Source organism: Puma concolor, chromosome D3 (genome assembly GCF_028749965.1).
Source record: "Puma concolor isolate L17-30 chromosome D3, mPumCon1.1.hap2, whole genome shotgun sequence".
NCBI classification, from domain to species: Eukaryota; Metazoa; Chordata; class Mammalia; order Carnivora; family Felidae; genus Puma; species Puma concolor.
Genome location: NC_141678.1, coordinates 90450408 through 90477543, shown reverse-complemented (window position 1 = coordinate 90477543; position 27136 = coordinate 90450408). Strand labels below are relative to the sequence as shown.

Sequence of the window (27136 nt, the reverse complement as noted above, 5' to 3'; positions counted from 1 at the left end):
CAGCCTCCAAGCCCAGTACACGGGATATATTAATAACTATGGGCCCAGCACCGTGAGCTCGGGACATACATCAAGGTGCAACGTCAGTAGGGGCTTTGGGCTCTGTCATTGCCACAGGCCAGAGCTCCTGCAGAGGCCCTTGGCTGCAGCACAAGGGGTGTAGTCAGGCAACAAGATGTAAACTGTAAAGCTGAAGTCTGTTAGTACGGCCGACTCAAGGAGCTCCTCACTGTCTTTGGAAGCTGCACCTGTGTGCACTCCGCCCACACCCGTGCTCACTCCCCCAACCTGTGCTCACTCCCCACCACCCGTGTACACCCCCCACGTGTACTTCCCCCACCTGCGTGCACTCCCCCCGCAACTTTGTACGCTCCCGTCCTCCACCTGTGTCACTCCCCCGACTGTGTGCACCCCTCACACCTGTGCTCACTCCTCCCGAGCTGTGCACACTCCCCCCATCTGTGTGCACTCCCCCCCACCTGTGCGAACTGCCCCCCTCCACCTGTGTGCACCCCTCCTCCCTCCACCTGTGCACACTCCCCCCCAACATGTGCACTCCCCCTTACTTCTCTTTCACAAGCTCCCCACTTCCTCAGGGTGCTCTGCCTCCCATTCCTTCAGGGGGACACAGGGAACAGCACCCCCAACTTTATGTGCCCGTGGCTGCCAAAGCCGAATGTGGTCCTTTTCAGGGCCACGCATATTCCAAAAGGCGCCTCTGTTCCAACCACAACTCTTCTGAATGGGAAGGACTGTAATCACTTGAAAGTGCAGTTGAGACACAGGACACTTGAGGACTTACAGGGTGGCAGGGAGAGGTGCTCTGGGGACAGGAGGCCCTTGCACCTGGCAGTGTAGGAATTACCTACTGTCCTGTGCATGGAGCTGGAGAGGTGGAATGGGACTGTCCCTGTCCTTCACTGCCTCCTCCCCAGAATTAGTGAGACTGAACTAAAACAGCTGGTGGGGGGTGGGCTCTACCCCAGAAGCAAGCCCCCAGCAGGCCCCCCCAGGCAGGAGTTCGGGGCAGGCGCCCCTACGGTGTCAGACCGGTCCACCCCCCTCCACTGTCCTCGCACTGCGACCCAAACAGTGCCTAGGTTTTATAAAATACGACTGGTTACAAAGTTTCCAAAATCTTTTTGGAAACTGGAAACCTTAAAGTTATACTAAGTTAAACGATGGATATTCATTAAATATCCAGACCATTTCTAAGATAAAATACTGAAACACTTATAAACATAGATTTATCTACTTTTGGCTTCTTATTACAGACAAAAGAGACAAAAGATATGTGAGTCTGTTGGCAAATACGTTCTACATTTGGGAGGGAACCTGTACCATGAGGGAGCATATGCCTGTAGAAATTATGAAGTGATGTCTTCACAAAGTTGTTAATCTACTGCAGAATGTGTGTGTAACAACTAGTTCACAACTGCTTGCTTCCTGGTGTTCACTAGATATTACAGTTACGAGGCTTAAAGATTCTAATCTACATAGGTAAGGGAAACTAAGAATAATTAGGGTAAAGAAATAAACTCTGTACATAAAGTACACAGGAAAGTATTACGTGTTTTGGGTAAGAAAATGTATTTAACAAATGAAAATGTGTCCTTATTAAAAGAAAAGAGGAATTTTGTCCTAGTTTAGGGGTTATCTAAAAGCTATTTCAAAATTTAAAGAACAGGAGAATTGGGCACGTGGGTGGCTCAGTTGGTTAAGCATCCGACTTCAGCTCAGGTCATGATCCCACGGTTTGTGGGTTCAAGCCCCGAGTCGGGCTCTGTGCTGACAGCTCAGAGCCTGGAGCCTGCTTTGGATTCTGTGTCTCCCCCTCTTTCTACCCCTACCCCGCTTGGCTCTGTCTCTCTCTGCCTCTCAAAAATAAATAAAAATGTTAAAAAAAAAAACACAGGAGAATAATATATAAAAAGAAAACAAGTATCAAAAGCTGGGGAAAAAATAGAGTAACAGAGAAAATCTTATGTTGTGTGGAAACTGGCTAAAATTAAATGAATTGACTACAAGGGTTTTTTTAAGAGCTTTAATATCAACAGTGTGCCTATGTAAAACTAGAATGTATTATTATTTCTCTATTAAAAGGACAAAATTATCTTGGATTATTGTAAAAGACTGTTCTTTCCGTGTTGAATAATCTGCCTAGAAAATAAAGATTATGTGCCTTGTCAAAATAACCCCCTGCACTTGCTGGTGTCATAATCAGGTCTTTGATTACTTAAGAAAGTTGAATCTTCTCAATAGTAAAAGAACTAAAGGTTTTGTTTTGTTTTTCAAACCAGGTAACTTTCTGGTCTGCCCTTGACATTTTTAAACGGTCACTCTGGTTAAATAGATAACCAAGTATTATTTCACAGTGACCTCTGATCATATTTAATCAAGTTTTAAACCTTTGGACATTTTTGATAACTTCCAAAAGTCAAATTCTACATGAAGTCTTTTTGATCTAGAACCAATATTGGAATTTTTCCAGAGGGTCTCTGGAAAATATCAAGAACTTGGGAGTGATATTAAATTATAATTAGGCCCACTGGACATGTTGGATTCCAGGAGAAGCAGTGTCAAACAAAAGTGATGTTTAACCTTCTTTAAGTTGTATTTGTACAGGTGTATGTTACTAATACAAGTATTTCAGAAGTTGTATAAAATTTCTAGAAATTTATCAATGTTCTTACTGTATGTATAATCCATCATAATTCCAATGTTTACTTTTTTTTTTCATGCTTATCGATTTGAGAGAGAGATAGAAAACAAGTAGGCGAGGAGCAGGGAGAGAGGGAGAAAGAGAATCCCAAGCAGGCTCCACACTGTCAGTGCAAAGCCTGACGCGGGGCTCAATCTCGTGAACCATGAGATAGGAGGCTTAATGGACTGAGCTACCCAGGGGCCCCTCCAACGTTTACTTTAAAATGCGGTGTGCCTCAGAAATAACCAAATTTCCTTGTCAATTCAATCATTTTAAAATGAGCTTTCAACACATCTTTACCCATGGTCATTTTTAAGTCTCTGTCATCCTCAGACAAGTTGCTGTCTCACTCTGATCCTTCTCCCAGAACACCTGTGATCCGCCATAGCAAGGACACTCCACGGTGGCGTCCCTCAAGCCCTGAGACCCTGCCACATGATTGCGCAAGGATTTCCAGAATAAGAGAAGGCTGATGCGGTCACAAAACCTCTAACCCAGAATCAAGCAAAACAAACAGTTAACGACATGGGTCTCAACAAACCGATGATGATGATAGTCATTTTTTAAACTTTTTGTTTGAAATATCACTGGCTCCTTTAAGATTTAAGGAAGCCCTTTTTTCTCCTTAAAAAAAGGTTTTTTTTAATGTTTTATTTATTTTTGAGACAGAGAGACAGAGCATGAGCAGGGGAGGGGCAGAGTGAGAAGGAGACATAGAATCCGAAGCAGGCTCCAGGCTCTGAGCTGTCAGCACAGAGCCCAAACTAGGGGGCTCGAACTCATGAACCGTGAGATCGTGACCTGGGCCAAAGTTGAATGCTTAACTGACTGAGCCACCCAGGCGTCCCCTTTTTTCTCTTCTTAAGCTATCTATAACTTACAGTAATCTGATAAATTATCTTTGTAAACAGGAATTAAAACATTTATGCTTTTCTCCCTGCCTGATCCCTCTGGAATCTGTAAACTCTTATTGAGTGTTCTTATTTCCATGGCAATATAATTTAATTGTATACACACACACACACATATATATATATGCAATGTATGTAATATTTCTATATAATACGTATATACATGCAAACTCATATGTTAAATAGTAATGCATTGTCCTTATAAGAAAATATAGTTTAAAACATTGATTACCAAAGCCTTGACTGGAATGTCATACTGGAGAATAATATGCATATAGAATCAGATATGACCACTTTTAAGGAACTAAAGTTGACCTTATCTAACCAATAAAGCCCCCAAAACCAGCCTGGTACCGTGCTTACAGGGTTTCCAGCATTACAAGTAAGTACATGTAAGTAAGGAGGCATATTTTCTGGCAGATTTTAGGAAACTTAAGATATGAGTGCCATGTGATATCACTTACATGTGGCATCTAAAAAATAAAACAAAGGCACAAACAAACAGAGTCTTAAAAATCAGAGAACTTGTGGCTGCCAGAGGCTGGGAGGGGATGGGTGAAATAAAGAGGATTAAGAGGTTAAAAACTTCCAGGCACAAAATAAGTAAGTGACAGAGTTGAAAAAGTACAGCATAGGGAATATAGCCAATATTACCGCGATAACGTTGTCTGGTGACCACACTTATGATGAGCAACGGGTAACGTCTACAACTGGGGAATCACTATGTTGTAGACCTGAAAATAACACCGTATGTTAATTATAATTCAATAAAAAAATTAATTAATAAGAATATATATTGGGGACCACAGAAGAGAGGAATTCACCCACATCTGTAGGTATTACAGGCAAAGAATGATGACAAGTCCTTGGCTTAGCTTCCCGGTCTAGAGAGACTTCAAAAGTCTAATCTGAGATTCTTTATTGAAAGTTCTGGTAAAGCAGACTTAAAAAGAGCCTACGTGACCAGTCAGTATTCTTGTTGCACTTACGTAAATTATCAGGCCAAGTGTAATGAGACTAGACTCACTTTACAAACACATTAATCCTACTGTGATCACATTTGACCTAAATGGGGGTGACTGTAGAGAGAATATTGTGTTTCAGTACAGAACTGCAACACATTCATTATCAGATCCTAGACCTAGTCATTGTCTTTGGGGTTCTGTTATCCACCTATAAACTAGGCTGGGCCCTGAATTTTTCAGTTTCCTCCAATAGCTGGCGACAACTCTCCAAACTAATGTTTCCAATTTTCTCCCACCCTTCTGACTTGGAATTGCTAAAAAGGAAAACTTCCCTTTCTTCCCAACGCCCTAGAAACTGAAGCTGGACAACTTGATACAAACCTCAGAGAAATCACTACACCGGTTCATGTATGGACAGCTTTTCTCGTCTGCTGCCGGGTGGGCCACTCAGGAACTTCACCAGAACACCCAATGCCATCACCGGTCACACCAACCACAAAGCAGGAATTCACTAGACTCACACCCACTCCACCATCTAAAGATGCTCCAAACCCAACATCCAGAAAAATCTCAACTGATCTCCCTCTAGACTAAAAAACAGAGTCTGGAGTTTGTCCTAATCATAAACTTTTCTCTCCTTAGAAATGCTTCTTGTTAAGTAGCTGACTGCCTGCACCACAGGGAGCCCTAGAAGAGATATGAATAGACGAAGGGTTCCTTGGGGCTGGAGGTGGGCACTGGGGAATAGGAAGAGATTGATAAGGGTACAGGATTTCTTTTATGAGGTCATGAAAATATCCTAAAATCAGCTGTGGTGATATTTGCACATATCTGTGAATATACCAAAAATCACTGAATTACCACCTGAAATGCAGATTCCTGGGCCTCCGCCCCAAATCTATGCACACGAATGTTGGTGGGGTGCGGGAGAGTTCAGGGTTTGGTGAGAAATGTCACCAGATGTCACCAAATGTCAGGGTTTGGTGAGGATTGTCCACACCCTCCCTCGAAGTTGTACCTTGCTTTCTGCGTTCAACAGAAGTTCTGCTCTGTGGTTTTATTACGAATATTGGTTTTTGTGGAAGAAAAAGCGAATATGGACAAGCACGCTGTCATATGTCCTAGCTCGCCCACCCGGAGCAGCCGTGGGGGCCTCAAGTCCACACCCAACTCCACTACTCACGCAGCACAACTGCATTCCGGGCACTGCAGAAACTACTGGAAAATCCTGCAGATCTCACCTCCGTCAGGTGGAGACGATGAGCATCTAGCACACCTGAAGTGGCTCATCTCAAGGGCCACCCGGGCATCTGCCCTGCCCACCTGGCACACCGGCACGGCACACGCTCTCCTTGGACAAACGCAGTCCGGCACCCTGTCCTCTAGACTCCGGATGTCGGAGGGTCTACTCACCATTGTTCCTAGTTTGGGATCCATTGGGCTGGAGTTCCGCAGCCTCTAGAAATTCCCCTGGACCTCAAAGGAAAGGGGAAGAGAAGGTCTTATCAAGGCCCTCAGCTGCCCAAACTAGAGATCTCTCTGTAAACTGCCTGGCTGTACTCCCACCGCCATCCCCATAAAAGACAAGGCTGGCATAGTGGACCGATTCACATTTGGAAAACAAAGATGCTTCAGAGATATTCAGTCTGAAGGCAGAGGAAGGAACAAGGCATCTCATGTGCGCAGATAAAGGGATGAAGTAGGGGCCCAGAAGTCATCTGACGTTCCTGAGGGCCATCAGGGCAGCTCAGGCAGTGTGACCAAACAGGTGCTTCACCGCGTACGTGTGGAGGGGCTGACCTGTGAGCGGGAGCAAGTGCATGTGCCCAAGGCCAGCAGAGCTGACACAGAGGCAGGGAACACATCCTACGACGTTGGGCAGGTATGGGAGCCCCTGCTCTGTCATCACGGGCCCTCAGGAGGAATGTTACGTACGAGCTAGACCAGCATCGCAGGCCCCGAGGTAGCCTGCTCGGGCTGTCACAAGGAGGTTCCATAGGCCAGTGAATGCAACAAGAGAAACCTGTTCTCCCCCAGTTCCAGAGGCTGGGAGTCCAAGATCAAGGTGTGGGCACAGTTGGTTCCTTCTAAGGGCTGGAAGGGAGAAAATCTTCCCGGGCCTCTCAGCTTCTGCTCCTTGCTGGTGGCTGGTGTTCCTCATCTTGCAAACACATCACCCAATCTCTGCCCTTACCTGCACATGCCCTTCTCCCTGTGTGCGTGTCTGTGTTCAAATGTCCCTCTTTCATAAGGTCATCAGTCCCATGGGATTAGGGCCCGCCTACTCCAGTATGGCCTTGTCATAATTAATTGCATCTGCGAAGACCCTATTTCCTAATAAGGTCAAGTTCTGAGGTAATGGGAATTAGGACTCCACTGTAAGAATTTTGCAGGGGGACACAATTCAACCGCTAACAGGCTATGTCTCCAAACCACCTCAAGAGATCTTTCTTTTTATGTTTTTAATGTTTATTTATTTTTGAGAGAGAGAGACAGAGCGTGAGCAAGGGAGGGGCAAAGAGAAAGGGAGACACGGAATCCAAAGCAGGCTCCAGGCTCTGAGCTGTCAGCACAGAGCCTAATACGGGGCTCACATTCACGGACCGTGAGATCATGACCTGAGTCGAAGTCGGACGCTTAACCGACTGAGCCACCCAGGCGCCCTGAGAAATCTTTCCAAACACACCAGACTGTGAATCCAAATCTCCAAGGGTTGTCCTGGCCAAGGTTGGTCCCTGATCTCTCCCCACGCATGGTTGGGGCCACAGGACCATCTGCACCACACATCTGGCTCAACGTCCACACTGTTCCCTTTCAAGCAGGCTTTGGCCATGACCATCTGTTACTCCAAGGAACTTCTCTTCTTACTAAATAACTGTTGAAGCTGCACATTGAAGCAGCCTGTTCACCAAGGCCATTTCAAACACAGGTCAGTGGAATTCTGCAAACCATCTTTCTATGCATCACTCCATATAGGGGCTGTTGTCTTATGACAGATTGACAGGTTCTCCTAGACGCAGGTGATTTATGATGCTGACTGTGAACCTGGTCACGGACGGTACCAGGCTCCACTGACTGTCCGAGTCGGCCCACAGTCACGTGTTGATGGGAAACGGTGCAAAGGAAAAGAAAGGAAGGCGTGAACAACGTTGGATGAGGCTTGCTTCCTGATCCCCACACAGCAGGCTCCCTGAAGCCGCCGGGACTGATGCAGATGTTAAAGTCCCCTCAGAAAACTGAGTTAACAAAGTGTGCCCCACGGATCCTTCCTCTATCTGATGCCACGCAGTCTATTTTTCTGATTTCCTTGGGACAAATGTGATGGCACGCCTACGGAGTGACGGGAATTTCAGCAGGCACATTTCCTGGCCCTGGTGCAGTTACAAGTGGCCACGTGACCCCTCCCGAGAGTCAGAGGCACGTGGAAGGAACACGGGCGAACTCTGGATTGTGCCTGAAAGCCCAGGCTGAAGTGTGGGGGGCACCGGAGCAGCCACCAGGGGCCGTGACGGGACAGAGCAGCGGGAAGCGGGCCCCCAGTGACAGAAGAGCTGCCAGCAGCCGGGCCTACCCGAGCAGACCTTACGAGGACAAACGTGTACACGGTCGTCGTGGTGAAGCCTCCGGTCCCAGTTGCCCGGCCTATGTCCTCACTAATACACGTGGTAAGGATTCTGACACGTCTGTCATCTTCTCCTGACACTGTTAACCGCAAGAAATGGGCAGACTGAACTTGACCTTCCCTCCGTGATGCGGAGACGCTCCAGTCCCTTTAGGTTCAGGTCTGAGGAGCTCCTCTCAGCTCGTGGCCTTCCGGGTCAAGGATGTGGCCCTGTAAGTGCTAGCTTTTTCTACGGGAGACCAGCCAGGCGGTTGTGTTTTTGTTGGTGGAGTAAGACAGTACAGACAAGCTTTGGATTTCTGCAGTTCGGAGGCCTCCCCAGATGCAGAACAACTTCTGGAATGCTCACTGATGAACGCCATCCCCTCCGCACCACATGGGGCTCTACCCCCCGACTAGAAACCAGAGCTAAAGCGCAAAGGCCCGGAGCGAGGTGGCTCAGAGCGCCGAGCCGCACAAGTGTCCACGGTGAGTGAGTGGCCTCAGAGGCTGTCCTCGGACGAGTTTCGCAGAGGGGTATGGGTGGGCCAGGGGAAGATGAACAGGGGGGGACCCGGACCCGAGGGCTCTGCGGAGGAGAACCCAAGGAGTGAGGGTGAGAGAGGCCACGGGGCTCAACGAACCACATCTGGTGTCACCAGTCCGCTCTCCTCGTGTGGGTGGGCGAGGAGCCCCTCCCCCCACCATGAGCCCACATAGCCACCCACACCCCCTGCACAGGACGGCGTGCTCTGCGAGTGAGGGCAGGGGCAGGGACTCTCCCAGACGCTTCGTTTTTACTTTTTATTTAGCAGCACATACTGAGAACAACGAATCATTCCACTTAGGCTTAGGTTTTGAGGAATCATAATGAAGAGAAGACAGGAAACACTAGTCACGGTTTAAGGTCTCGAGAAAGGACAGAACCGCACAACAGTGAGGGATCGGAAAGGGTGGCCCCCCGATTAATATCCTGAGTGCGCACGAGCCTTAGTCAGGAAGCAGAGATGGGACAGAAAGCACCCAGACCTCTGTTCAGCCCAACTGGATGCCAACCAGAACCTCCCGCAGAACGTGCGCTTTCAGACCTTGGCTATTTTCCAGAGACCCTCACGCTGACCTCCTCTGAGAACTCAGCTGTCATCCAGTCTGACAAGAGGGAAAGGAGAGAGATGGGCTTTGCTCTCCTCAGCAATCAGAAGAGAGCACGGGGCGGGGGCAGAGGGCGGGACTCCTCCGGCAGTGCTCCGGGGAAGACGGGCCGTCTCACTTCTCCAGCTGAGACACCTCATACAGGTACGCAGCCAGCATCTTGGTTCCTTCTATGTAGTTAAGCCTAACGGAGAAGAACAAGCCATCGTGTCGGCTGGTGTCCAGAGGTCCAGGCGCGCACACGGCATTTTCTGGGACGCCCACCGTCCTGCCCTGGTTTTTAGTTCCGCTGGCCTCTAGAACCTGGTTCTCGAGTGCAGGGTCCAGTCCAACCGCTCCTCTAGGGACCAGTCCTGGCTCGGCCTCACAGAGCATAGGGGGCCTCACCCAAGACTTGATAAGAAAAGCCTTACTTTGATCACAGCCCCTCCTTTTGTGTGTTGGATAAGAGGCTTCCAACTTGTGCCCTGACACCCAGGTCTCTGGCCCCTCCTTCTGCCCTCCGAGCAGGGTCTCGCCTCTGTTTTCGCCCCTGACTAGCCCACCCCCGTTACCCCGAAATGCCCACGGGTCATCCCTGCCTGGAGCACTCCTCACTGCCGCTAACCCAGAGACCACCTTCCATCCCTGTTGGTTAAAAGAGCCCCCGGCACGTCTGCATAATCCAGGAACACATAAAAGGGGCTCAGGAGCACAGCCGGCAACGACACTGGGATTTTCCAAACAGGAAAAGGGCGGAGGTTCTTTAGGAGCCAGAGATGAAGTCCTGAGATCAACACACACCACTGGCTGAGCCTCCTGGGGAAGACCCACCACCTCCAGGAGCAACCGCCCCCCCCGCCCCCCGCCTCTCCCCCGAAGTGTTCACTCCCCTGCAGGCGGGGGGCCATAGAAACCGCCCCCTCCCGCTCTGCTACAGGACAGGAGGCGGCGGGGAGCGAGGAGGCAGCCATGAGGACACGAACCCAGGTTCAGGACGAGGACCCAGAGCCTCACCTGTTGAGTTTCTCGTTCTGGGAGTGGGCGCCATCATCGGCTGAGCCCACAGGCAGCAGCATAACATTCTTCCCTGTGGCTTCCTGAAAGGTCAAAGTCACGGGAATACTGCCACCTTCCCTGGTCAAGTCCGGCTCGACACCAAACACTGGGGGAGAACAGAAGGAGAGATGGTGAGGCTGGGCGCCCACCGCAGATGCAGGGTCCGGACCCTGTGTGCGGCCTGCAGCCGGCCGCCCCGCTCTCAAGGTCGGCTGGTGGCAGGGCCCTGCCCACACACGGCCTCCCCTCGGGGCCCTTGCTTGCGTCCCCAGAGAGAAGTCTGACCTGTTTTCAGGGCTCTTCTCCCAGCCATGTAATGAGGGTGATTGAAGTCCGACACCCAGGGTTTCCCACCGTGGCCCATGTATACCTTGAACTTGTTGGGGCTGTGCAGTTCAGCAAATTTCTTCGTCAGGTAGCTCGTAACCTGAACCACAAATGAGAGACACAATGTATTATTAGCCTGGCATCTGATCCGGTGCTAGAGATTTACTCTACAGTGGTCCACAGCGAGTCTACGATGGGCCGATGACAAGCCTACAGAGGTCCACAGCTAGTCTACATAAGCCTAGCACACGTCTACAGTGCTAGAGCCTGCAGACTCTACTAGTCTACGAAGAGCCTCCGTGGGTCTCATTTTCTGCTGCTAAATGCTGAGCATAACTGCGATAACAAAAAATGGATTTTATCAAGAAACATAACCCAGCCATTTGAAGGTAAAAGGTAAGCTTTAATTTCAAGCAATTCACCCTTTAAATAGATGTTCCCACATGATAACACTTCAATCAAGGCTTTACGAAGTCTCTGGGTTTGCTTTATGATAATAATCACATCTAGACCAAAAGTGGAGACTGCGGAACACCCGACGGCAATCTCAGTCCTCAGTTACCTGCAGGAAATCTTCCTGGATGAGGTGGGGCCACTACTCCCCAAATCTGCCCCCCTCTGGAATTCTCCCCTTCCAGAATCTTGCCCTTCCGCTCCTCACCACAGCCCAGACACAGCTCCTGCGGATTCCTCACCCAACATACTCGGCCCAGTCAGCATCGGATCTGAAGCCTTAGGATGAGGTCAGAGGTCAGGTTTTAGCATGCCTCAGCAGTGACAAAGGTCACATGTGATGCTTTTTATATGGCCTTTAATCTTTCATCAGTTTCTGAACTGCTCATTCAGTAATTACAGAGTCGGCAAGAGTCAAGAAGCAGGAAGTGTGGGTCTGGAGTTTGTATCTTCAGCTGCTCAGCACCCTACTGGGAATCTTCACCCCCGGGGTCTCCGCGGAGACAGAAGCCCCCCTCCCGGCGTCCCAGCTCCCTCACATGCCTGCTCGCTCACAACTTCAGGAGTCATGTTCGGCACGAGCCTGATGGAGAACTTGCCCACCACTTTCCTAGGGATCACAGTCTTGGCCCCCGACCCAGAAAAGGCGCCTTCAATCCCGTGGAGGGAGAGGGACGGGTACCGCCATCTGTGCATCAGGATGTCTTTCTGCAAAAACAGCAAAGTGGGGCAGGTGACCGCACTGCCTACTTACGAAGGAAACGCCAATGTCATCTGGAAGTCGCCCGTAGTCACCGGCCAGCCTGGGGTGGGCACAATCACAGGCGGGAGGTACAGACCCTAGAGGGCTGACGGATGAGCCCGCCCCAGTGCGCTCTGGTACCCGCTGTGACACAGCACAAGGGGACTGTGCCACTCTGAACGGCCTCGAGGGTGGCATCTCCATGCCTCCTCGTGGCTCTGTGCTGCCGCAGACTAGAAGAGCCACGGGGTTCCCGCCAGACCCGCAGAATTCAGGGGTAAGCCGCAGTCCCACAGACATCAGAAGCATCAGGAACCGGGAGGAAGAGGGCAGCACGACGCAGGCCATCTGTGAGCCCCGAGGCCCTGGGCCCACAGGGCACAGAATGCAGCCGTGGTTCCTACTGGAGAGGAAAAAGCCAGGACCGTCCACTGTCTCCTGGGCCCAGTGACCACAGACAAACATCGTCCCTCTGCCAAGGGGACTGGCACAAAGCAGCCCCCATCTCCCAAACGTATGACGGGTACCACAGACACGCAGCCACCTGAACAAGCACCTGGCAGAGAGGAACCTGACAGGGTCCCCGGGACTCCTCAGTGACGGCCACCTAATGCGTGGACTTCCTGTCTGTGACCAGGTGATACCTGGCCCTAAGGCAGACCGCTTCCGTAAACACAGACCCTAACCGGAAGGCGGCAGGAGGAAACAGAAATCTGCTCAGAGCCCCACTTTTCCAGGCTCGCCCCCCCCCCGCCCCCAGACTAATGTCTCCTGGCCTCACGACCCAACCGCCAGCTGCCCCGCCTCCGCTCCGACCCACTGACTCTGGGGTGCCTGTGCCCAAGGGGCCTCTGCGCCCCTCCCGTCCCCACGACACCAGCTGCAGGCTCCCCCCCTGCAGCAGCACGACTGGTCTCCCCACCCCACGGCCCCAGCTCCAAACCCGTAGAGCCTCTGCCACGGTCTGCCCTCAAGTGAGGTCTGATCAGCCCGTCCCTCTGCCCAAAACCACCGCGTCCGTCAATTTCCCGGAGAGCACGTGAGCTCCTCAGCACATCACAGGCCTGCTCGCCCGGCCTTCTCCGTCCTCCTCTGGCCAGCCCTCCCCCCAGAGAACTTGCCTCGCCCGTGCCCTGCTCTGCCGCTCACCCCTCGGGCCTCACCCCTCCCAGGCGCACCGCACCGCAGACCTCGGAGTGGCCTCCACACCCTTTCACGCTCCCTCGCCCATCTGTCTCCTGGAGAGGTGAAACTCATGGGCTGAGCCTGGCCACACTCCTCGTGCAACCCGGGATCTGTTGCTGCAGTCCAACTCACGTTGGCTAAACCAGACGTACCCTGACTAAGAAAAAGAAATACGGTAACACGGTTTTCTCCTAAGAGTTAAGTGACCATTCTGTGCAAACGGTTTCCACCATGGCACCCGGCTATCAGGTATGCCTTGGGTCATCCCTGGGCCCAGAGGTAAAAATTATCCAACAAATGCAAATAAGGCAAAAGCCCTGCCACTATGTGTTCTCCGTGCACATTCTCTAGCTCCTAAGTCGTCGAAAGCCATCGTGTGACTTTTTTAAAAACCTCCTAATTCCAAGCCCGAAAATGTGCCGCTTTCCAGCATCTGCACCAACCGAGGGTTCCAGGACACAAGGACCTGTCCAGGTCTTTGCCAGCACCTCGGGCTCCTTCCCACCGGGGTCCCCTGGGCAGGGCATGTCGGGAGGCCTTGCGGACGGATGGGCTGAGGCGGCGGGGGGTGGGGGGCAGCACCTTGCACCCGTGCAGCAGAGTCTCTGCCCCCACGTCCCTGGTGTACTCGTCCAGGTCAAAGTCTATCTTGTCGTAGAGTGCCAGCTCCTCCTCGGTCACGGGGGCCACCGCCTCACTGATGCCTGGGATGAGGATCTTTCCCTTCTTGTCCATCAGAGAGCCTGGAAGGGCACACAGAGGAGGAGCGCTCGGCGGGCAGGCAGGCAGCTCCCACAGGGCGGTGCTCGCCGCGGGAGCCTGTCCGCCCAGCCACGGGCCGAGGAGGACCGTCTTCCGGGCACGTATGAGGGAGCGCTCAAGCACCATCTAGGCACGTGTGATCATCGATAGTTTAAATAGCTCAACAACGCAGTGAGGTGAGCAGCATCACCTTCCCATTTTAACGCAAGGACACCGAGACGCCGAAGGGCAGGTGACGCATCCACAGTCACAGACCAGGATACACACGGAGCAGACTGCCTCCAGCAGGCTCCCTGTAAAAGCCACTACGCTAGCCAACAGTTCTTTTTTTTTTTTTTTTTTTAATTTTTTTTTTTTTTCAACATTTATTTATTTTTGGGACAGAGAGAGACGGAGCATGAACGGGCGAGGGGCAGAGAGAGAGGGAGACACAGAATCGGAAACAGGCTCCAGGCTCTGAGCCATCAGCCCAGAGCCTGACGCGGCGCTCGAACTCACAGACCGCGAGATCGTGACCTGGCTGAAGTCGGACGCTTAGCCGACTGCGCCACCCAGGCGCCCACCAACAGTTCTTTTTTAATACATGTTCCACAAGAAACTAGCTGCTCCCAAGCTAAGGAGGAAGACAAGCAGGGGCGCCTGGGTGGCTCAGGCGGTTGAACGTCCGACTCTGGGCTTCAGCTCAGGTCTGATCTCATGGTTTGTGAGGTCGAGCCCCACGTTAGGCTCTGCGCTGACAGCTCAGAACCTGTTTAGGATTCTCCCTCTCTCCCCTTCTCCCTCCACCCCTCCCCTGCTCGCGCTCTGTCTCTCCCTCTCCAAATAAATTTAAAAACTTAAAAAAAAATTTATATAAAAAAGGAGGAGGAAGACAAGTAGAACAGAGTAGACTCTAGTCTCAGGAAGGAGACGCTGACAGGGAAGGAGACAGAACTTAACTGAATCATGGGTGAGGCAAAGCCACATCCAGCCTCAAACTGGGCTGGGCCCCGCTCCCACAGAGCTGAGCGCACAGGAGCCCTCGCTGGGCCGCTAAGATATAAAACACGCTGAGGGGGTGCCCTCCGAGGGGCGGGAAACACAGCCGTGTCCAGCGGAAGGATGGTCAAGTGATCCTAAGGGACGGCTCCCACAGGGCCTGGCGAAGCCAGGGTCTGCCCCAGTCGGGTCTCAGGGGCCAGGCAGGCAACACTCGAGGGGGTCAAGGGAGACAGGGGCAGAAATGAAGCGTGTCCATCTTTTAAAGGAACAGGGAGCAGCGGGAGGGAGCAAGAGGGAAAGAGAGGAAAGTGGACCATAAAGGGTGGTGACAAGCACCAAATGCTGGGGACAGCCTGGAAACGAGGCCCCTCCAACTTCTCTCCCACGTCAGCAGGGAGTGGCGGGAAGCGTGCTCACCCATCAGCAAGATGAGATCTGTCATGGCCTCGTGCACCGAGCCTCCGTACACGCCAGAATGCAGGTCTCTGTCGCTGCACTCCACCTGCACGGACACAAGAGACCCCTCCACTTGCGGCTTGGTGGGAGCTCATGCTCAGCACGCGACAGTCACGAGACCCGACAGTTTTCAAGACTGCGATCTGCTCCCTCCAGGAGCAAAGCAAGGCATTTCCCAAATGACAACACTCCGGCAGCGGGACAAGACGGCGCTCCGGGCCACGTTGGCCACGGGTGGGGGGAGCGCGGCCGGCCAGCTCCCGGAGCACCCGGAGCCCTCTCCCGAGGCTTCGCAGGGACCCCGCGCCTTTCTGCTGAAAGGGAACACCAACACGAACAGCAGCGGCAAGGACCTTGAGCCTGAGGACCCGGGACCAGACCCCGCCCGCCGCACCCCCATCCCCCCCCACTAACGTGCGGGCAGGGGCAGGTTTCAGGCCTCGCCAGGCCCGCGCCTCCACACCTGTAAAGCGGTGAGGTGGGGGCATCTGGCTGTCGGCCAGAGGGTTCTTGCTCCGGCCACTCGGGAAGCAGTCTGGGGAGACCAAGCGCTCAGGGCAGCAGCGATGGCCGCTCTGGCATCTTCGGCCCACAAAACACTCCCTCACGGGAACCACTTCACCCCGCGTGCCACGCACCTCATCCGCGGATGGGACCCGGGCTCAGCTGCCCGCCCCGCCCCTGCGCCCGGCGGCTTCGGCGGCTTCGATGTCTAGTGAAACGACCCAGTTCCCTCAAGACCTCCATTCCAGGCAGGGCCTGAGGGGACATCTTGACTTGTCAAAGTCTTTGAAAAATGCTTTGCACGAGCCAATCTTCCTAAACGAGCTACCAGTTATCTTTCCTCGACTGCTCCGAGGCGATCCTGCAAACACCCCCTAGCTGCAAGTTGGGTGAAACTGACTTCTGAGCGCCGTCCGCGCCCGGAGAAGCGCCCAGTCGTGTCACGTTAACCACTAGACGCCGAGAAGGCTCCGTGCTCCTCCATCACGCGCATGGCTCCCTTCCTGGGACCCACGCACCGGGGGGCTTCGCAAGGGCAAGGGGGCCTACGGGTTGGGAAGAAACACCACAAACACGTAGAGCTCTACACGATACCTCAATGAAAAAGTAGCAAATGCCCCTGAGACCGTATGTGAGGCACGGCTTCTTCTTTCCCAGCCAGTAGTTGTCAGAAATGCACACGTAGTCCACGTCTTTAAAGAATGTGTCCTTCCGCGAAAATATCAGCTCATCCAGGCCTTCCGAGCCCGACTCCTCCATGCCCTCTAGACAGAACCGGACGTTAACCGGGATCTCCTGTGGACGGGAAAACAGCACTGGGAGGCATTCAGCTCTCAGGCGCTGTTTCTTCTTAGACACAAAAGACCGAAGTCACCGAACGCTTTGCAATCACAAATCTCAAATACTCAACTTCCCCCAGACCCACCACTCGGGCAGGCTGTGTGTGCCCTGCAGCCACCCTCCGCCCTCAGGTGCCGGGCTGTCAGGGGACAAGCACGGACCCAGCCACCCCCACACGGAGGACTCCTTCCGAGGATGCCACAGTGCGACCACAGTTCCTATTCCCGGGGACGTCTGCGCTCACCCAGCGTGAATCAGGCGCCTCCGGGGAAGCCTGAGCTGCTCTCTCTACGACACAGGCCGTGACACAGAGAAAACCAGTCTCCACGGCGTCAGTCACCAGTCACCACCCGCGCAGTGTTCCCATTCACAGGTGCTCCGCACCAGGACCCCCACTCTCCACACGCTGACAGGCCCTTTCCCCGAAGAGCGGACGGTAACCGTAAGACGTTGTCTCCCTGACGCCTGCTCTACAGTTTTCCAGGTCTCCCCAGCGCCGTGCAGTGAGGAAGGCGGCCCTTCCACAGATGGGAAAATGAAGTGGCCTCCAAGCAACGCGACCCGCCAAAGGTCACACAGGCTACAAAACGGCAGAGCCCCACGTGGATGCAAATCCGTGGAGTCCTGGTTCCGAACTGCCCCCAAACAGAACTCTGCACCAGCTACCTCGCTTCCCCTGCTTCTGTCTCTCAAACGAAATCTTTCCTGGCACGTTGGCAGGTGGAACGCGTGTTAAGGAAGTGGCGCTGCTCCGGCGGCCGCACAAGGCCACGCTCCCCGCGGTCACCCCCAGATCCCGAAGGACCCCGGAGGAAGGAGAGCCTTTCCAGTCCCTGAGCCCAGCCAGTCAGAGGCTCTGGGCCTCAGCTCCCTCCTGTGCAAAATGACACCTTGGACCAGGGAGTCCCAGACCCTTCCCCGATGTACCATTCTACCCTCTGACAAAAATGCTTGTCTCACTGTTCTCGTTTTATCATGACACGGGATAAACCAAGCGCAAAAACGCTCTATACACACTGATCCAGATTAGGTTAAAAATAGTTGAAAAGATCAAAAAGTAACAAAACAAAAAACTTTGGACAGCTGAGATTCTAGGACCTTTTTCCTCTCTACTTTTCTAAACTTTAGACAAGGAGAAGGTATTTCACAGTTAAGGAAATATATTTCAAAAGCTAAAAATTTCTCAGGAAGATAAAAACCACCCTGAGAGAGACAGGGGTTGCCCACGACCACGGAGCCCAAGTCACGGCCCGTCGGTGAGCCCTCTCAGAGATGGAACCTACAGCTGAAAACTCAAAGTTCAGGTGCTGGCTGGATTCCTGCTGAGTCATCAGGAGTATGACCTCTGAACAACTGTAAAACCATTAACAATTCCTAAAGCTGGAAAACAACCTATAATCTCAAATCTGATCCAACTGCTGATGCGGCCTTGGGGAACCTTGCTTTCTCTGATCCCGGTGACCTTCGATCTTCACAGGCGGTTCTAGAAACAGACAGCCCTGCTTTGTACCGCTCTGACGGAGCCAGTGAGACATGGCTCAAGTACCTGATTCGTTTTCTGGAAGGCTTCCAGGGCATTCAGCCAGCCGGCCACCGGCCCCTTATCATCGGTTGCGCCTCTCCCATACAATTTGCCTAGAACAGCAATCAGCAAATTCAGTTACAATCACAATGAAATAGAAAAGAAAGTGCATTTCTGGAGCTCATCTGATACCATCTTCGCGCACCACACGCAGCCCCTCTTCAAACCAGGCGCCCTGTTTTCGTTCTATCAAAAGCCCCACGTCTCCATCCGAAATTAGATTAGGATTCGCTATGATCTAAGAGCAAGCCACGTGGACGCCCCCACGCTCCCCTCCCCTTCTTCCGCAGACACAGCAGTTAGTGCTCACGTTCCTCCTGACCCGGGGCGTGGACTGCAGGCCCAGCCCCAGGAGGTCACTACCAGCCGGCCAGCTACTTAAAATCTACTTCCACGACCACCGGGCAGCAGTAAGGGTAGGCAAAGTGGTCATATGTACGACCTACGGTGCACCATCATCGAGAGAGAGCTGTCTCCCTCAACCTCATTTGGTAAAGGAAGGAACATGTTTACTCTTCACTTCTCCAGACCATCACTTGGAAAACCAGAGGACACAGTATTGCCTCTCCTCTGTGAAATCAGTCACAGGGCCCCCCCCCCCCCACCGCACACTCGCTCCTGGGACCCCTTACAGAGGGAGGTGGCTGGGCTGGGCACTGCCTGCCACCACGGACACTGGGGAATCAAGCTCAGACCCTCCTCCTGCCCCTGTCACACAGTGTGGAGCTCGGCACAGGGAGACCAGGACAGAGGAAGGACGGCAGCCCAGCGAGGGCGGGCTGAGGCTCAGCCCCTCTCTGGCCTGTTTTGTGGTGAGCAGTCAGTTCTCTGACTTCCTCATCCTCGGCTTGCTTTTAATGTTGGACACGTTCAACGTGACCACCCCGAAGCGGCGTGAGGCTTCAAGCCATCACCACCCTGGGAATTTCTTTTTATCAACTAAACCGGCTTTTCGCAACAGCCGCAGAGCCCTCCTGAAAAGCATCCTTGTTCCCGCGACAAGCACTGACTGCATCACTCCCACGAGCCAGAATGCGCTGGACAGAGGTGCACGGAGGCGCCGTGCTCCCTCCCTCCAGGCCCCGGCCCCGACGAGGCGACACAGGTCACCACCAGCTGACCACAAGGTGAGGAGCTGGTGCAGCTTCACCCACGCCCGGGACTCCGCCGAGGACACCACTCTGTGTGTCAGAACCGGGGACAGGCTGAGTGGGAGGCCTCACACGCCAGCGCCGATGCACAAGCAGGTGTTCCTGTGGCGCAGCTGAGGAGCCATGAGGGGGAGACGGGGCGGGGAGGCCGAAGAGCCACGGAGTCTCCTGAGAGGTGTCGGGACAGACACATCATGCTTCAGTCATCACGTGGCAGGAAGAAGAGGGGGGCAGGACCCACAATGTCACAAGCCACGGGAGAGCGTTCAACAGGGGAAGAGCGGTGGCCGGGGAGAAGGCCCAGCAGGCACCGGGGCGTGCGCAAGCGGGGGGGGTCTGGCCAGGTTTCTGGTGCGTGTGGCGGGGGAGACGGTGACAGAGGAAACAAGGGGGAAGGGCAGGCCGGAGAGCAAAGACATGGACTTGTGTTCCGGACAGTGGCAAGCGGAACGGCCCGCAGACGTGTGGGTCTGACGCTCGAGAGAAGCCGAACAGCAAGTCACAACTGCACCGCGATAGCGACGGCCGTGCGGAACTGGGTCTCCTCAGAGATGCTGCTCTAAGTGAAAAGGTTCCTCAAGTGTGCACAGTAATGAACACGGCTGACACTGAGCCGGGGAAAGGTCTGAACAGAAACTAAACGCATCCAGTGAGAAGGGCTCTGATGAAAGATGGTCTGGACTTTGCCCCAGGGGGCCGGGTACAAATGAAGGGGCTTTTTCCTCTGGCCAGAGATGGCCAAGTATGGAGACAGGGAAGCTCAGGAATGAGTGCACGAAGAACCTTTATACCGGACAGGGACAGGAAGAAAGAGGCTGGCCTGAGGTGGGTCCTCGGTAAAGACGGTCAAGTGCCTGTGGGCACGTGGCCGGGGCGGCACCCACTGACTATTACTGAGTGACTGTTATGTCCCTTGCCATGGGAGGCAGGGCTTGGGCAAAGACCAGTGCTTCCCTACTGTCCCAGCGCACAGCTGCTGAAACACACCCGGGAAGCAGCCGCATGCCGGGTTAGGTATCAGACTGCAGGTTTTTGAGGGCTGCAAGCCTGAATTCAGAACACGTTTTCTGAGAAAATATCAGCAAGGGAAGAAGTCCGACAGACCCCAGGCTACAAATACTCCTCTCCACGAGGACAGGTAAGCTTTCTGATGTTTCAATGACTGGTGCACATGTGTGAAACTTCCGGAACCCAATTGCTAGGTGATGTGAACACGACTTGCTCTGGAAAGAAAACAAGTTATCTTTCTGAGGCAAGAGAGTAGAGAGGCTTCTCCAGATGCTTCCCCTGCTAGAGGAAAGCGTCCCTCACCGTCGCGTTCCACCAGGGTGAAGGGTTCGCTATCCCAGCCGTCCTCGAGGGCTGCCGGCTGCACGTCCAGATGTCCGTAAATACACACGGTTTTCTTCCGGGGGTCGGAGCCCAGCTTGCCGAGTAAAATGGGAGGAAGTGGTATCTCGGACCCATCAGGGAGCTAAGAGACGAGAAGGAAGCAACAGAGGACAGCCATTGTTTCAAAAATTCGGTGCTTATGGGAGATACCATTAAAGTACCTTGAGAATTTTTATCTGTTCTTATCAACCTTCATTATAGAGTTTAAGAACACATTGTTCAATTGCATCAGTTAACAACAAATTACTTTCCCATAATCCACAGCACTTAGGCCACATAATGTTTACCAACCGCAGGGAGTTTGGTGAATTTTTCAAAGCTGACTTTTTCAAACGTCTATATTGACAAAACATATTATGAAGGCCATGCTTAGGATACAACTTTGCTCATTATTTTCCAAAATAATGGATGAAAACTACTACCATCTTCAAGCAGGAGACAGGTTTGAAATTCCGCACGTGGGTCACAGTTATGCACAGGAAAGGATGCAGACCAGGACAGAAGGGAACGGAATTCACAGCAAGTCATATTAACGTGGGCAGTGGGAGCTGGAACCCCCTCTCAGCTCCCTCCCAAGCCTAATCGGTGTCCCACAGTCTCGCAAGAACGGGGGACAGGGTATCAGTCACGGCACTAAGTGGACACGTCCCTTGGGGACCATGCCAGGCTGCTGGAATTCTTGTATGATTTGTCTTTTTGTCTTTCCAGTGCACTCCGCGCATAAATACTCAACTCTCAACTCGTAACTCTTGGAGACCCTGCAGTACCCATGCGCAGCATGGGAACCAAGGTCACTTACCCACATGAACCGCCCCCAGGGCAGGGTTCATGCACCAGTACGGAAGGACAGCCACAGCCATGAGAGGCAAAGAATCGTTCCTCAGACTCACCACCCTGGTCACACGTGACGTGTGACACTAGTTGCATCCGGCCCTCAGCTGGCCTCAGAAAAATAATGACTTGCAAATGACAAATTTTCTCTAAATAAATTTCTACTCAGTATAGCTGAAATGCTCAATAGTTTACCATTCTCAAGGATGCCATTTGGGCCCATAGATAAATTCATACCGAAATTCATGTTGCAAGTTGCAAACTCTGTCGGGATGTCCCTAACTTCCCAGAACGTGCAAGAATAAAGTCTGGCTGAGAAACACAGTCCAGGGTTTACGGGGATACCATGTTATCCTCTACCAGAGAACCTGCCTGGGCAGAAGCCTTCGACAAGGACCGCACGTGTCTCCCCACTCCTGCCCCAGCCCCACAGCCACCACGTGGGTCCAGCTCCCAGCCCTCAGGCTCACCGCACCGGCACCCAGCGGGTCGCATTCCGTCCTGTGCACTTTGTTCACGTCTTCCCTCACGCCACTTCTTGCTCAGGGACCATGACTGTTCCATTTCCTGAGCACTTCTGCCTGGAGGTCAGGCCCTCGGTGACCAGGTCCCCCACAGCTACCGGCCAGGCACCCTTCCCATCCTACCGCCCAGGCAGCAGACGGGCCCGACATGACGTGGCCTGAGCCAGCCTCAGCAGTGAGCCCCATGCCAAAGAGCCCCACGTCGGCCCTTCCCACCGTCCGTGCCTGCCCTCAAGACTCACCCGCCAGGGACCCGTGCTCTGAGGTCTGGCACTAGGACCCGGGCTCCCTCCAAACGTCACCTCTCCCCCAGAAGCCTGGGGACGCTCCAGCTTCTGCACGTACGCAAGACATCCAACTCCACCTTCAGACCTGCCCCAAGCCTCCTGGCTTCCTAAGAAACGGAACGCTGCTGCCCGGTGGACTCATGGGGAGAGAAGCCCCCAGAATCTATGGAGAACTTTTCTAACAGTGGTGCAATCTGTCAGTTCCTTGATAAAAACAGGTCTTATGTAATTCAAGAGTGTAGCAGTCATTTGTGTTTTGTGGACACCCTTTCTTTAGGAATGCACTGTAACACTAACATTAAATAGAATCAATCTATTGTAATGAAACAACCCTTACAAAGTATTCACCACCTAGATTTTTTTTTAACATGTTGGGAAAAAAGGTAAGGGAGCGGTCAATTATGCTTCTAAAAGAAAATAACACAAAGAAACTTGATTTATCCTCTCACAAGTAGGGAAAAGTGCTGGGAAGATGCAGTGTATCTTAAATCAACTATTACATCTGTTGTCAAAAGAAATCTCAAAGATACGATACTGGACTGGGAATCAGGAGGCCCACGTGCGAATCTCCTTTGTCATGACCTGACTGTGGGTTCCCTGCAGAGACACAGCCCATCTGGGCCTCTGGGTTCTTCCATTTGTGAAAAGACTGGACGGGGCTGAATGTCCACACAAAACCCCAAGATTATGATACCACCGGACACTTAGATCATCAAGCAAGAGAACCGAGAAAAGCCAACCCTGTCACACTGTGCAATATAAAAGAAATTACAATGGGGCATTAGTGGTTCAGTGGTAGAATTCTTGCCTGCCACGCGGGAAGCCCAGGTTCGATTCCCGGCCAATGCAGCCTTCGTCTTTGGGGCACCTGGGTGGCTCAGTTGGTTAAGCAACTGACTTCAGCTCAGGTCATGATCTCACGGTTCACGGGTTAGAGCCTGGCATCAGGCTCTGTGCTGACAGTTCGGAGCCTGGGGCCTGCTTCGGATTCTGTGTCTCCCTCTCTCTCTCTGCCCCTCCCCCACTTGTGCTCTGTCTGTGTCTCTCTCAAAAATAAATAAAATGTTGGGGCGCCTGGATGGCTCAGTCTGTTAGGCACCTGACTTTGGCTCGGGTCATCATCTCACGGCTGGTGAGTTCGAGCCCCACGTCGGGCTCTGTGCTGACAGCTTGGAGCCTGGAGCCTGCTTCAGATTCTATGTCTCTTTCTCTCTCTGCCCCTCCCCCACTTGTGCTCTATTAAAAATAAATAAATGTAAAAAAAAAGCAAAAATAAATAAAATGTAAAAAAAAAAAAAAAAGAATATTACAAACTTATGAAATATGGCATTACCATGGGACTTGAAATCACCTGAAACTAAAAAGTGGAATAATGTTCCATGAAGTGAGACTGTTTGTTCAAGTTAGGAAGAAAACGAACCGATTTCATCTGTCAGAATCCTGACGAAAATGCAGCCGGGCCCCCAGCCCCCCCACACAAAGGTGCTCGTTTTCAGGAACCGAGTCATTAAAAAAGTGCCGTTTCTACCCCCTGGGATGCCAGGGGACACAGGGCGGTGAGCGGGAAGCTTCGTTACTTCTACACCTACGTGGGTAGCATGTGACTGCCTGGTTTGAATGCAGGCTGCTTTCTGCTGGGCGGGGGGGGGGGGGGGGGGGGCCCACTATCTTCTAAGAGTGGCCATTACATTAATGTATTTCTAAGTAACCTCAACAGCTCTGCCACCTGGAGAGAATGCCGAGTGTTACAAAAGCTTTGCCCCAATCCAACCGAGGGAATCACAGAGTTTAGTACCCAAATCGGGCCTTTCCTGTTTGTTTCAAAGACAAGCAGATTACCTGAAGCAAGATGGCTTAAGAATGTGCTGAGTCCTACCAACCCCTCAGGCAGACCTGCTCCCCAGGGTTCTGTAACTCCCAGGTGCCGGCCCCTTACCTTCTGTTTCCCAATATCTGCCAGTTCCACAGAGCCCCCCAGCTGCTTGATGTCCGCCGCAGCGACCTCCAGCATCCGCCTGATTTCACCTCTCTTCTCGGGCCACGCGGATACACTCTGGATGGCCACCCATTCCGCGAGTTTCTGTTTGGGGATGATCAGCAAAAAGGGACTGTGAAAAGGTGCCCCTTAAGGAAGAAAGGTAGTCGTGATTTTGCCAGGTTTCGAGGACGCCAAGTTGACTTCCCACCTGTGGCCACTCCATTTAAACGTGACGGCTATATGTAAAAGAGAAGAGCTACCTCACTGGTTTTTTTGTTTAAGGTTTTTAAAAACTGTATTGTTTCACGAACTACAGCTTAATAGCAGAAAAATGTCAGAATGTGTATTTTTAACCATTAAGCATGAGATGAATGTAAAATGCACAAAGTTCCATAAGTAAGTTTATGTCCGAGTCTAACAAAATTAAAGCTGAAACATACAGAAACAACATCTTCACAGTCCAGGTCAGCTTATTATCCACGCTGACAACGGCCAAGTTCTTTAAAGTATAATTTTTAGAATGAGAACTACAGATTTCATCTGAAATGTGTCTTCCAAGAATAACTTTAAAGCACAATTCTTTAAATTCATGTCAAGAAACAGATGAACTTATAACATTACTGAATCATTTAAAACAGACTAGGGGCGCCTGGGTGGCGCAGTAGGTTAAGCATCCGACTTCAGCCAGGTCATGATCTCGCGGTCCGTTGAGTTCGAGCCCCGCGTCAGGCTCTGGGCTAATGGCTCACAGCCTGGAGCCTGTTTCCGATTCTGTGTCTCCCTCTCTCTCTGCCCCTCCCCCGTTCATGCTCTGTCTCTCTCTGTCCCAAAAATAAATAAAAACGTTGAAAAAAAAAAAAATTTTAAAACAGACTAAATGCAAAAAAAAAAAGTTAAAGTTCTTTAGTCTGTATCTACTACAAGAATTTGCATGTAGAGATTAAACAAAAATGTCGGATGAGCTCTTCTACTTCTACGAACATATATATATAAAGACTTTCTGTCAAACACTAAAGGGTAACTTGCATACTGTGATGAGAAGGTAGAGGAGAAGACCTCTAAATAATACATTTTAGGTTACCATTTGTGTGTGTGTGTGTGTGTGTGTGTGTGTGTGTGTGTGTGTGTGTGTCAAGAACTCTGGAATATCTCTCTCAGCAAATTTTCAGTACAGAACACAGTATTATTAACTACAGTCACCCTGCTGTACATTCAGTCCCTGGAACTACTTATCTCATAACTGAAAGCTTGATCCCTTTGACTGATATCTCCCCATTCCCACCCCCCCAACTCCCAGCAACCACCATTCCACTTTGTTTCTCCACATTCTACTTTTTAAGATTCCACATATATGTGAGATCACACAGTATTTGTCTCACTCTGTCTACACAAAATTTAAAAAAAATTTTTTTTTTTAACATTTATTTTTGAGAGACAGAGCATAAGCAGGGGAGGGGCAGACAGAGAGGGAGACACAGAATCCGAAGAAGGCTCCAGGCTGGGAGCTGTCAGCCCGACACAGGGTTCGAACACACAAACTGCGAGATCATGACCTGAACTGAAGTTGGACACTTAACTGACTGAGCCCCCCAGGCACCTGTGTCTGCATAATATTTTTAATACTTGATATAAATGGCATGGCTCCGGGGTGCCTGGGGGGCTCAGTCAGTTAAGCATCCGACTCGATTTCAGCTCAGCTCATGATCTCATGGCTCATGAGCTCGAGCCCCATGTCAGGTGGGCTCTTTGCTGTCAGTGCAGAGCCTGCCTGGGATTCTCTCTCCCTCTCTCTGTCCCTCCCCCACTCATGCTTGCTCTCTCTCTCTCCCTCTCTCTCTCAATAAACAAACCAAAATAAATAAGTAAGTAAATAAATAAAAGGCATAGCTTATATTTGCTTCTTGACAGTTTCTCTGAGCCCCACTGGATTAAACCTAATTTTAATGTTTACTGGAATAAATATTCTCTTACCTTAATGTAGCGATCCTGATTTTCATCAACATACTTAAACAGGGTAGTGAGGGCCGACATCTTTCAACCAAATCGTGGACCTTACAGGTTCCTGGAAGGAAACACAACCTGTCCGTCCTGCCTGTAGATGGGTCTGACTGAGCAGTGGGCCAGGACAGCACTTGTCGAAGAGGCTATAAAGTTCTGCTCCACCCTCGCAGCCATCACGAGGCCTCCAGGAAGTGATTACAGTGCACACACAAGCAGTGAGAGGCTCAGGGTGATCTCCCAATTCCTTTCTCAGAAGGAACGTGTGCACAAAATTGTGGGCCAAAAAAGATAATTAACTGAAGGAAGGGCCTGAGTTGAAGACAATCTGATGAAAATTAAAAGTAGGCAGCTCCCGGTAACACTGATTTATCAGCACTTAAGATTTTTCTGAAGCACGCACTGAACTTCCCACTTACTACCTACCACCACAGACAAAATAATCACTCCAAAGACTGCAGCAAAAGTGTCACATCCTGTCTGTTACTGTCACAAAGCCACAACACAACAATCAAAACCCAAGGCAAAGAAAGTCCGATTTAAAAAGTTGATAATCTGAGCCCAGAAATGGTCAAAGGCAACATGTGAAACCTCCACACAGGCCTGATTAAGAAACTTCCATGGAACTCAGCCCCCCTCCAGAGTGCATTTTCCAACACCTCATGTGTGAGACCCAACACATCCTGCTCTGCCACGCAAACACATACAGGGGAAAGGAACTCATTTGACCAGCCATCTAAAGATGGGAATGAGCAGGAAACAAAAGGATTCT

General features: G+C 51.7%; 2 protein-coding genes and 1 long non-coding RNA gene across 3 annotated transcripts in view; 1 reads left to right on the top strand and 2 right to left on the bottom strand.

Annotated features, from left to right (window-relative positions):
* Nucleotides 1-4288, bottom strand: part of CNDP1 (carnosine dipeptidase 1) — a 38271-nt gene extending 33983 nt beyond the window's left edge. The window contains exon 1 of the mRNA XM_086683229.1: nucleotides 4270-4288. The gene's annotated coding sequence lies outside the window, so the exon portion shown is untranslated. The remainder of the gene's footprint in view (nucleotides 1-4269) is intronic.
* Nucleotides 4289-8971: 4683 nt separating this feature from the next.
* CNDP2 (carnosine dipeptidase 2) lies at nucleotides 8972-26613 on the bottom strand. The gene is made up of 11 exons (XM_025931062.2): nucleotides 26338-26613; nucleotides 24325-24468; nucleotides 20666-20828; nucleotides 18168-18256; nucleotides 16376-16576; nucleotides 15239-15323; nucleotides 13661-13821; nucleotides 11695-11859; nucleotides 10657-10798; nucleotides 10330-10477; nucleotides 8972-9517 (listed from the first exon to the last, which is right to left on the bottom strand). The coding sequence occupies exons 1-11, from the start codon at nucleotides 26395-26397 to the stop codon at nucleotides 9448-9450; spliced, it is 1428 nt and encodes a 475-aa protein (XP_025786847.1). The 5' UTR covers nucleotides 26398-26613; the 3' UTR covers nucleotides 8972-9447.
* LOC147575693 (uncharacterized) lies at nucleotides 20281-21901 on the top strand. Its single transcript, XR_015242654.1, has 2 exons — nucleotides 20281-20492; nucleotides 21455-21901. It is a non-coding gene; the product is annotated as an uncharacterized LOC147575693 (long non-coding RNA).
* Nucleotides 26614-27136: the final 523 nt, after the last annotated feature.

What these genes read in the sequence shown, in the direction of transcription:
- CNDP2 (XM_025931062.2), bottom strand. Translation starts at nt 26,397, where the DNA reads ATGTCGGCCCTCACTACCCTGTTTAAGTATGTTGATGAAAATCAGGAT. An exon ending in CAGATATTGGGAAACAGAAG is followed by an intron (nt 20,829 to 24,324) that starts GTAAGGGGCCGG and finishes CTCGTCTCTTAG; the next exon opens with CTCCCTGATGGGTCCGAGAT. An exon ending in GAGAAGAGCCCTGAAAACAG is followed by an intron (nt 10,478 to 10,656) that starts GTCAGACTTCTC and finishes GTTCTCCCCCAG; the next exon opens with TGTTTGGTGTCGAGCCGGAC.